The sequence below is a fragment of the Brachypodium distachyon genome, chromosome 1, assembly GCF_000005505.3.
Source record: "Brachypodium distachyon strain Bd21 chromosome 1, Brachypodium_distachyon_v3.0, whole genome shotgun sequence".
NCBI classification, from domain to species: domain Eukaryota; kingdom Viridiplantae; phylum Streptophyta; class Magnoliopsida; order Poales; family Poaceae; genus Brachypodium; species Brachypodium distachyon.
In genome coordinates this window covers 30557016-30568130 of record NC_016131.3, presented here as the reverse complement: position 1 = coordinate 30568130, position 11115 = coordinate 30557016, and the positions used below count along the sequence as shown (strand labels likewise).

The 11115-nt window shown below is 41.7% G+C and overlaps 1 protein-coding gene across 2 annotated transcripts; it reads right to left on the bottom strand.

Annotated features, from left to right (window-relative positions):
* Nucleotides 1-6861: 6861 nt before the first annotated feature.
* Nucleotides 6862-10321, bottom strand: LOC100831110. 2 transcript variants are annotated; one of them, XM_010229162.3, is made up of 6 exons: nucleotides 9503-10321; nucleotides 9188-9376; nucleotides 8896-9048; nucleotides 8490-8627; nucleotides 8247-8373; nucleotides 6862-7243 (listed from the first exon to the last, which is right to left on the bottom strand). In XM_010229162.3, the coding sequence occupies exons 1-5, from the start codon at nucleotides 10029-10031 to the stop codon at nucleotides 8252-8254; spliced, it is 1131 nt and encodes a 376-aa protein (XP_010227464.1). In that variant the 5' UTR covers nucleotides 10032-10321; the 3' UTR covers nucleotides 6862-7243; nucleotides 8247-8251. The 2 variants fall into 2 exon arrangements, with proteins under 2 accessions (XP_010227464.1, XP_003563547.1); XM_003563499.4 differs by having other exon boundaries at nucleotides 6862-7247; nucleotides 9503-10320.
* Between the last annotated feature and the right edge of the window lie 794 nt (nucleotides 10322-11115).

The following is an 11115-nucleotide window of genomic DNA, read 5'->3' as shown; positions in this document are numbered from 1 at the left end:
GGGCCAATTTTGTGGTTGGTCTTTATTTATGTTTTTTACAGTAGGGTTCATCCGTTAATCCTTATTGCATCAAAGAGTCCACATTTTGCTAAAAAAAATCAAAGAGTCCATATATTATATAATAAAAATAATATTTATTTAATTAAATATTAACTGTAACACCCATCGGGTACCCATGGGTATAAACCTATAGCCATACCCTATCATGACTAATCGGGCGAGCCATCAGGTATACTCATGGGCGTAAACGTCGACCCATATCCTATCCATTTGGGTCGGATATCCGCGGACGAGTTGCCACATTTAATACTTGTCGGCCATATAAAACAGACTCCAGCCGCCACGCAGAGACAGGACTACGAGCGGACAGATAGCCGAGAAGCCAACAACGTCAAGTGGTCTGAATTGCCCACAAGTCAGATCCGCCGAACAACTCGAACAATCTAATATTGATAAGCTCCTTCAGAAAACCAGCAAAATTAGAATAGCCATACTCAACAAAATAATCAAATGTCTATACTCATAAACGAACATTCAGCTGCCAAAACATAAATTTGTTACCCCTGTAACTCTTTGTTTTAACGGGTGAATTAAGTGAGATAGTGGAAAGAACTAAAAAAAGTTAAGTGATTCCGTCTCAAAACTTGTTTGACCGGATGATGTTATATAATTTTCAGAAGGAAATGTATTGTTCTATTTTGAGAGACTAGAGTATAGAGACACAATCTTCGAAAGAAACTTTTTTAAAGGGATAATTGGTGATCGTTAAAAAAGAGCAAAGAGAGTTTTTTATGCATGGTTTTGAATGTATCACTTTATTTTGTTGTTCCGTTGCAACCCACGGTCATTTCAGCTTAGTATTCTAAAAAAGAAAAATATACTCCCTGAAAAAACTGTTCTTCTAAAAAAAACTGTTGCATGCACAACCCAGTCAAAAGTCAACACCTAGACCGAGAGATACATTTCTTTTGACTAATTGGTTAATTCGTTTTCATCGAGCGGGTGAAACAATTGTCTGTTCCAGTGGGATCGCCCTTGAAAGTCACCGTGGAAATCACAGTCGTCGTCGCGTGCCGCCATCGCCATGGTCATCCACCAACCAACATCAGCTCTGGCTGGGCATCCATCGTCAGAAACACCTCCCAATCTAAATACGAGTAATAAAGTAATAAATATGGTTGTCGCCGTCAATGCCTTCACAAGAGGTGACGAAGCTTCCAGAAATAAATGAAAAAAAACCCTCACCATTTCACCAAAAGACCTCCCATTTGTTCCCGTCGTCACGCTTGGTGCAGCGTACGTGCCCTGGGTGAACCATGAAAGAAGAAGAGGACGAGAACTCACGGCTCACATCAGCAACGCACGTGCTAGAATGGAACGAGATTGAATCAAGAGATAATTTATTGGATGATTGACAGCCCTATATAAAGGGTACAAGAGGTGTCTCTTCTCGGGCAGACGCGAGCAACGGCCGCGTCTGTTCGGGAGAATTGCGCACGAGGACACCCGGCGGTTTGCACGCAGGCAACCGTCCGGTGCTAATTACAAGATAATGATTAAACTAATTAATTTCTTAACACTCTCCCTAATCATGTCTTGTCTTGTCCTTGTGAGTTGTTCATCATCTTTGAAAAGTTTCTTCAGAAAACCCCGTGGAAAAAATCTAAATAAAATTGTGTTATGTAATATGCCGTGAAAAACTCCTTTAAAATCCATCGGGAAAAAGAGGAGAAAAATTCTTGTATTAGCATTGTCTCATTAAAAATCTTTTATGACAAACCATATATGGAAAAACTCATAGGAGAAAAGAGTACAATGTAAAGGATCTAATGATCATAATCAGGCTATATATATTATCAGGAGTTTACCCTCCCGAATCTTATAAATCTCGAAGTCGTCTCATACCAATTCCATTTACATACTTCTGGAATAAAGAATTTGGTAAAGACTTGGTAAATAAATCTTCTAGATTATCACTGACTTCGTTTGCAAAATATTTATCTCTCCATCCTTTTGTAATTCATGAGGATAAAATAATTTAGGAGCACCGTGCTTTGTTATATTGCTCTTTATATAACCTGTTTGCATTTGCATAATACAAGCAGCATTATCTTCATAAATAATCATGGGTGATTCCAATGAACCAATACCACTTGAACTTTGAATAAAATTCATCATTCTGCGTAGCCATACACATTCTCGTGAGGCCGCATACAAAGCAATAATTTCAGAATGATTAGTGGATGTAGCCACTAAAGTTTGTTTCGTTGACTTCCAAGAAAAAGCCGTTCCTCCATACATGAAAACAAAACCAGTTTGTGACCTAACATTATGGGGATCCGAGAGGTATCCAGCATCACAATATCCAATCATGGTCTTATCTTGATTTTTCTGATAGAATAAACCAAGATCTCTAGTGCCTTGGAGATATCTAAGGACATTTCTGACACCAACCCAATGTCTTTTAGTTGGCGATGCACTATGTCTAGCTAGTAGATTGACTGCAAATGATATATCAGGTCTAGTGCAATTTGCTAAATACATGAGTGCACCAATAGCGCCGAGATATGGAAATTCAGGTCCCAACATCTCTTCATCATCGCTTTTAGGTCTAAATGGGTCTTTTTCTCTATCAAGAGATCGAACGACCATAGGTGTTTTTGAAGGATATGCTTTATCCATATTGAATTTTTGAAGTAACTTTTGGATATAAGATGACTGGTGTACTAGTATCCCAGAGGGAATATGCTCAAGTTGCAAACCTAAGCAAAATTTGGTCTTGCCCAAATCTTTCATTTCAAATTCCGTCTTAAGATGAGTACTTGCCTCATGTATGTCTTCTGCCGTTCCAATGATATTGAGATCATCTACATACACAGAAATGATACAAAAACCATTTGATGATTTCTTTCTAAATACACATGGGCAATCATCATTATTAGAGTAACCCTTTAGAAGAAGGAACTCACTTAGTCGGTTATACCACATTCTTTCCGACTGTTTTAAGCCATAAAGAGACTTTTGAAGCTTCACGCAATACATGTTGCGATTTGCTTTCGGATTTGGAACATTTAGTCCTTCCGGGACTTTCATGTAGATATCCGAATCGAGTGACCCATATAAGTATGTAGTCACTACATCCATTAATTGGATAGACAAATTCATATTTACTGCCAATGATATTAAATATCGGAACGTAATTCCACTCATAACAAGAGAGTAGGTTTCATCATAATCAATGCCAGGTCTCTGCGTAAAACCTTGTTTTCCGCGGACGCTTTTGTGAAGTTTTGTCTTTTGTGTCCAGAGTCCTACCCCTCTTGGGTGGTTGAGTGGTTTTATTAATTATCTCCGCTCTTTCAGGCACATTCATCGCGGGAACATATGATTTAGTGACACCTTTATGGTCAGTAAATGCATCAGGCATATTATTTGCAATAAGCTGCAAATTGATAACTTTCTGAACTTCAGATTCAGATTCATTTGTACGTGGATCAAGGGACTGAATGCCTTTGACATTCCAATCTATTTCCCGGCATTCATTGTGGTTCTTATCTCCCCCTAATGCCGGAAAATTGCCCTCGTCAAAAATACTATCAGCGTATTGGGCCGTGAATAAGTCTCCTATTAGAGGCTCTAGGTACTTTATAATTGACGGTAAATTATACCCTACATATATCCCCAGTTTTCTATGGGGGGCCATTGATGTACGCTGCGGTGGTGATATCGGTACGTATACAGCGCAACCGAATTGTCGCAGATGGGAAATATTTGGTTGATTTCCACGTACTAACTGCAACGAAGAAGCCGTATGGTATGCAGTTGGATGAATTTGTATTAATTCCGTGGCATGTAAAACCGCATGTCCCCAACAAGATGTTGGAAGATTACAATTCTGTAGAAGTGGTCTTGCTATCAATTTAATTCTTTTTCTAAGAGATTCTGCAACACCATTTTGAGTATGTACATAAGGTACAGAGTGCTCCACAGTTATGCCCAAAGATAGACAGTAATCATTGAATGCTCGTGAACTAAATTCAGCGGCATTATCCATTCTTATGGACTTTATCTTATGCTCAGGATAATTTGCTTTTAATTTGATTATTTGAGCAATAAGTTTAGCAAAGGCATGGTTCCGTGTAGATATGAGACACACATTTGACCATTTTGTAGACGCATCAATAAGTACCATGAAATATCTGAACGGTCCTGATAATGGTTGTATAGGTCCACATATATCTCATTAAATGCGTTCAAGAAAATTAAGTGGCTCGTTCTTTATCTTTAGGTAAGAAGGCCTTGTGATTAATTTTCCAGTAGCACAAGCCGTGCATACAAAATATGAGGATTTCAGGAATTTTGTAAGTGATAAGTTGTGTCCGACGGATCAATCAATAATTTTTCTCATCATTCCAATTCCTGGATGACCAAGGCGTTCATGCCATACCTTGAATTTGTCAAGATTTTGAAAAATTATTTTAAATGCCATATGTGGCTCTGGTTTTACGTATGTATAATACAATTTAGATGATAGAGAAGGTAGTTTCTCAAGGATTTGTTTTTCACATCCTTTTTGTTGAGTTATAAGGAGGCTCTCGACCTCATTTTGTTCTTGAGTCTCAACATGAAATCCGTTCTTACGGATATCTTTAAAACTTAATAGGGTACTAGTAGAGTCCGGAAATAATAATGCATCTTGGATCACAAGTTTTGTACCCATAGGGAGAGTAATTGTGGCCTGACCAGAACCAACAATTAATGTGTCACGACCAGCAATTGTTATTACACTTCCTTTGCTCTTTTTTAGAGTTTGGAAATATTTAATCTCCCGTAATATTGTATTAGTAGAAGCACTATCTACTAGACAAATTTCCTCCATTGGATTTTCCAGAAGATTCTATACAGAGTAAAAGAATAAATTTAGTAATTTATTTCAACTCATGTAGTAATAATACATATATTACAACACTTCATGTATGAGGACATATTACAAACACTATGTCTGATGACATAAATATTACAATACTGTATGTTTGAGGACATTAATTATTTGACAACACATATTATGTTCAAAGGACATAATTACGATACTTTATGGCAATATAGTATTGTAGTTGTATGGTTTTCATGATGACATATCAATGTTGAGACAAGATCTGATCCTCGTAGATGTCATTGGAAGTGAACTCCACTAACATATTGTCATCAATGGGAGGAAAATCTGCCAATAATTCTTCATTAGTGAAAACAGGTGGATCATCCTTCGGCTGAGCTTGGTCTGATTCATCCATGTTCTGAGGAACATCCTGATATGCTTCAACCATTGGGGAAATATCTTGATGTCCAGTGAAGTGTGCTTCATATTGGTTTCCCTGGATCTTCTTCCCTTTGCCAATTGATTGCAGGTACAGGTCCACCAAGTGCTTTAGGGTTCTGCACTTTTTGGTAGGGTGAGAGAAACCACCACAACGCTGTCATGCTTGAGAGCCACCACTTTTGTCATATTTCTTGAACTAACTCTTGTTCTTTTGAGGTCCATTCTGTTTCCTATTTCCTCTCCACTTTCCTTTAAATTTCCCATGATTTTTAGAACCATGGAATTTATGAGTACCATGTGAGTTGAAGTGAGCTTGAGGAACTGGCAGTGTCCTTGTCGGATGAGAAATGTGATTCTTTTGAAGTAGCTCATGATGCTTTTCCTCCTGAAGGAGTGAATATATCAACTCTGAGTACTTTTGGTACTTTTGTTGGCGGTATTGTTCAGCCAAAATTCTCATAGAGGGGTGGAATGTGGATAGTGTCTTCTCAATGAGAATAGCATCAGAGTTTGCACTATTGCAAAATCTCAACTTCGAGTTTATCTGATGCACAGCAGAATTGTATGCTGCAACCGACTTGAAATCCTGAAAATGAATGTGTTGCCATTCGCGTTGTGCTTCAGGTAAAATCACCGCCCTCTGCTGATCATAATGCTCCTTTAGGAAGTTCAAGAGATTTAGAGAATTCTCTTCCATTAAATATTCTGTTTTCAGATCAGGGTGAATGTGATGTCGGATGAAATGTAACGCAACATACTTTGCAACCTTGGGGATTGTTGGACCTCCCTGAATCGGTGTTATGATTGTTGCACCAATATTCCAGGCCGATAAATTGATCTTAACGTCCATGGCCCAGGTTAGGTAATTGCTGCCATCAATGACGAGTTCAGCAAATTCTTTCTTTGTTAAGTCAACCATATCCTTTCTTCTCCTCCTTTGGTTCTTTCTGTTCTTTCTATGCTCTCGGTAGAGTCTGTGCGCGATAACGTGTTAGAATGGAACGAGATTGAATTAAGGGATGATCTATTGGATGATTGACAGCGCTATATAAAGGATACAAGAGGTGTCTCTTCCCGGGCTTTGCTCCGAGGACGCCCGGCGGTTTGCACGTAGGCAACCGTCCGGTGCTAATTACAAAATAATGATTAAACTAATTAATTTCTTAACAGCACGCGCAGATCAAGAATCTCTCGAGTCAAAAGAAACGGGAGCTACAACCAAAAACGTCGCTGAAATTTCAAGCTCATCTGCAGCGGACTCCTCATCTTTTATTAGTTGGGTCTTGTAATTTCCACTTTTTAGTTTTCTCCTCCTATAATGTACCTGACCGCGATGAGTTGCTGACCTTGCGCCCGTGATGCCCCCGTCAGCATGACAGGGATTCTAGAATGCGAACCAAACTCCATAATGCAATGGGCCAAGAATTCCAATCCAACCAGAAATACCAGCTCAATTCATGCTTGTCAAAGAGCTTGACCTCATAATCAGCCGCCCCTCGTCCATCAAGGATGACCGATGGCATGGCGGAAATAGAAAGGGGAAATTAATGCACGCAAATCTTGGTTTCGAAGCCAACTCACTGACAAATATAGCATCCATCAGCCTCGTTTTCTTTACAAGCATAAAGGCACCCACCGGACAGAAGAAAAGGAAAACCGACTTAATGGCGATACCTTACAAAAGAATATGACCCATCTATTTTTACAACCTTTGGGTGATAAATTACACTGGCCTATATATGCAAACTCATTGGTATGGGATGAACGCTTACAAGTGCAAACACCAGCAAGATGGAGATGCTGCAGTCACGCTACAAAATGAGCCGACCCAGCCACGGGTACTACTGCCACTTAAAAGGCTACTGCCGCAAGAATTACTTATTTTTCACCATCATCGTCTACAGGAGGAACGGTAGCTTTGCCAGCCTAGCTGCACAGGAGGGGACAGTGTCAACAAAGAAGGATACCTCAATCGTATGATTGCAGCAAGTAATGAAGTTAGACATGTGCTACTTGTGGTCACTGTTCTCGGATGTACGCAAGGAAAGAAATATGCATCACATATAGATAGAGTGCGTTTTGCCATTTTCACATAGTAGCGATACTGATTGACAGAGTACTCGAGTAAACTATTACGATAGTTCAAAGCTTGACCAAAGAAAAATGTACGAAGTGGGTGTAAATGCGGTAAGTATCTTTACTAGTAGGCCATATTTGATCTGGGGGCATGGCAGGATTCAAACAAAAACAAAAGAAAAATCTTTGATTCGTAAGCCTTGGCTTGGCGCAGCAGCACCTTAATCCAAGTTTGATGTGTTTGAAAGGGAAATCTAATAGGCATGCAGTATGACAACAAGTTCTTTCCATGCTATAGGTAAATCTTAGTGGCTTCTTTTCTATGATATCAACCCATTACATAACTTGGACCAAATCAATGAACACAAAAACAAGCACAACCAGACATATTAAACATCACTTCTATATGTCTATTAAGCTGCTGAAAGTAGATTGCAGATAAGGAGTTATAGATCTACATGGTTCTTCGGAAAGTATGAAAGTTGATGTGCTCATGGCTAAGTTAGAAGTACATGGGTTGAGTTACTAGCTGTGGAACAATAACTTGGCAATTGACTGAAGCATGACCAAGTTGTTTCTAAATTAAGGGTGGACTCAGTCAAAAATAAATTGAGAGTCAACTTTCCATAACTACCAAATATTAACCAACCAGGGTTTCAAATGGAAGAGCGAACTTAGCCAAAGGACTTTGCATGCTAAATTTTGTAACTTAGGAATCAGTCGATAAAATGCCGGTATATTCAGTTTAAGATGCAAATCTAATAAAAGAATCTGCTTTTTGTTATGACAACTTCAATTGAAACCAATGACCAAGTACTTTCACATTACAGTTTAGAGAGTGAATGCAAATCACCTTGTCTATCTGTTACCATTTCTCTTGCAATATTCTCCACACTTGTGGTAGGGGTTGGATGCATTGACACAATCAGGATTGATTTCTCCTGTTTGCGCCGCTTTCATAACAGCCTTTCCTTTTGTGTCTGAAAATAAACATAAATATAGTTGAGCATAAAAATGGCTGGCAATTGGACCTTAAATCAATGCCATGTATCCATGCATATAACACTAGCAGGTTGAAGGTAACTAGGAAAGACACCTGGTTTGCTTGAAGGTTTCTGTGCAGCTTCATTCAAATGATCAAAGCAGTACTGGGCGCATATATGGAATGGGTTCCCTGCATTTGGGCACCTTGGATCCACCTTCCAGTTTGGCATCACTGCAATATCCTTCCCCCCTGCAAGGCAAACCAACATCAGTTAAAACAATGTGAACTGAAATTCAAAATTCAAAGTGAAACTCGATTAAGTAACCGTTAGGATAAAGACACAAACAGAACAAGCATTCCATCTAACGGTTTAGAATTTGAAATAAATAAAATTCCTAGCGGTTAGTGATTTTCTCATATGAGAATGACCATAACTGTGACGGAATCATCAGCACCATTGCAGTGCCACCAATTAAGACATAATTCCATATCAACTAGAGGAAGCCCAGTATGTCACCTTTCCTTCGAGGCGACTTCTTGTCTGTCCTCTTCTGCTTCTCCACCTCCTTCATCTTGGCAGTACAATGCTCTCCACATTCATGGAATGGATTACCGGCATTCGGGCACTTTGGATCTGTCTTCTTGCTGCCGCCTGACTTGATGCTACCATCTGGACGCAATCAACCAAGAGAACACGGCAATTATGACCACAAATATACATCAACCGAGGGTCCCAAACATGCCGGATCCAGCAACCCCATGGATACAAGAGATGCTGTCAGTAGCAAGTGATGAGGCAAAGGACCAACCTTCAGAGGAGGAGGTGGAGCGGTTGGAGCGGCGGGAGAAGAGAGAAATGGGGGACTTGCCGCCCTCCGACGAGCGTCCAGCTTCGACCATCTTGGCGAGGCAGTGGTCGGTGCAGACGTGGAACGGGTTGGGTGCGTTGGGGCACCGGGGGTCTACCTTCTTGCCTTCCCCGTCCGAGCCTTCGCGCACTGCAGCAGCAGCAGTATGAAAATTATTGTTCACAATTTCTTCTTAGAATATGTACACGCGTACTACAACAAGAACTATCATTAGTAAATTGGGGGAAGCAGAGGAGGGAAGGGAGGGTTGCTCACGGAAGACATAGAGGGGGAGGCCCCCGGAACCGCCGGCCCGGTCGCGGCGGCGCGTCTTGGGCTGCAGCTCGCCGTCGCTGTGCGCGCTACCGCCGTTTTGAGCCGCGACGCCCGGGGGCAGCGGCGGAGGTTTGGCCGCTGAGGCGGCGTTGGAGCGGTCCGGGTAGACCTCCCCCCGCTCGGCTTCCTCGCCATCGCTGTGCACGGTCCCGTTCTGGGCCGCGCGGCCCGGCGGTGGCGGCGGAGGCTTTACCGCTGGGGCGGCGACGGGGCAGTACTCGGCGCAGCGGTGGAAGGGGTTGGCGGCGTTGGGGCAGTCCGGGTTGACCGCCCCCCGCTGCCTCCCGCCGCGCTCGGCTTCCTCGCCGTCGCTGTGCACGGTCCCGTTTTGGGCAGCGCGGCCCCGCGGCGGCGTCCGCGGCTTGACGGCTGGGGCGGCGACGGGGCAGTAATCGGCGCAGCGGTGGAAGGGGTTGACGGCGTTGGGGCAGTTCGGGTTGACCGCCCGCCCTCTGGCTTCGTCACCCATCGCCGGCCGTTAGCCACCTACCTACCTCCGCCCTCCCCGTCCCGGGCAACAGATTGAAGATTTTGACTCTGTAAACAAGGTGCCGCAGAGAATTCAACGGACGGAGTCGGAAGCTGCAGCGAGGAGGAGGAAGAGGAGAGGATGACTCGAGGTTGGCTTCCCCGTGTGTTGGAACTTGTAAAGGAGAGGCCGGGGGGGGATTAGCGAAGAGAGAGGTGGAGGACTCTGGGAAGGGTTGGAGAAGAAGCGGTCCAATCTGGTAGCGGAGGGTCGGTCCAGTCCAATCTGGTGGTCTGTTTCCACGTCTCTTTCTTCTTCTTCTCCATTGTCGTCTTACTTATTCTTTTCCAAATATACTTGTTTCATTTTGTATTTTGCGGATCAGTACCCTCGAGTTTTAAAAAAGAAGGGTCATGCCATGCCAAACACGGTTGATTGTTTATTAGTAGTTCCTCCGTCGCAGCACGTAAGGTGTACTTTGATCCGTCGATTATATTAGCAATAATTATTCAACTAACATGCAATTCGTGTGACATTTTTTTATTGAAAGGTACAATTCATGTGACGTGCAATATTTAATGTCTCCGGTTCATGGTCACGGTAACTTACAATTGTGAATTGTGAGTAATTATATGCCAAATAACAACATGTCAAATAATTATACCCTTCGTATTTTGCAACGGAAGAAAATACTGTCTAAAACAAGGTACTCCCTCTGTTTCTATATGCAAGAACTACACATATCTTTAGATCGCTGATTCGACCGATACAATGTGAAATGTAAATGCACAGTTGTGCCATTAGATATAACATTTGAATTTTCTAATGGTATAATTTTTGTGATGTAAAACTAATATTATGTTGATGAAATCATCGACCTAGGATATGTGCAGGCTCTGTCTATATAATGAAAAGGAGGTAGTAACATTATTTTACACAAGCTGAGCTCTTAAAGGGTAAAAGTAGCAGCATGATAAATCAAACAAGATTGTTTCCCAAGCCTAAGCAAACATGCGCTTGTCATGACACGTTTGACATTGACATTGCCTAACAAAAACAAAATGTTAAGCGGTGGTGTCATGAA

Excerpts from the sequence above, each read along its gene's own strand:
- LOC100831110 (XM_010229162.3), bottom strand. The coding sequence starts at position 10,031 with ATGGGTGACGAAGCCAGAGGGCGGGCGGTCAACCCGAACTGCCCCAAC. Across the intron at positions 9,377-9,502 it reads CCTCCCCCTCTATGTCTTCC|TGCGCGAAGGCTCGGACGGG; the intron begins GTGAGCAACCCT and ends CTGCTGCTGCAG. Across the intron at positions 8,628-8,895 it reads GAAGTCGCCTCGAAGGAAAG|GGGGGAAGGATATTGCAGTG; the intron begins GTGACATACTGG and ends TTTGCCTTGCAG.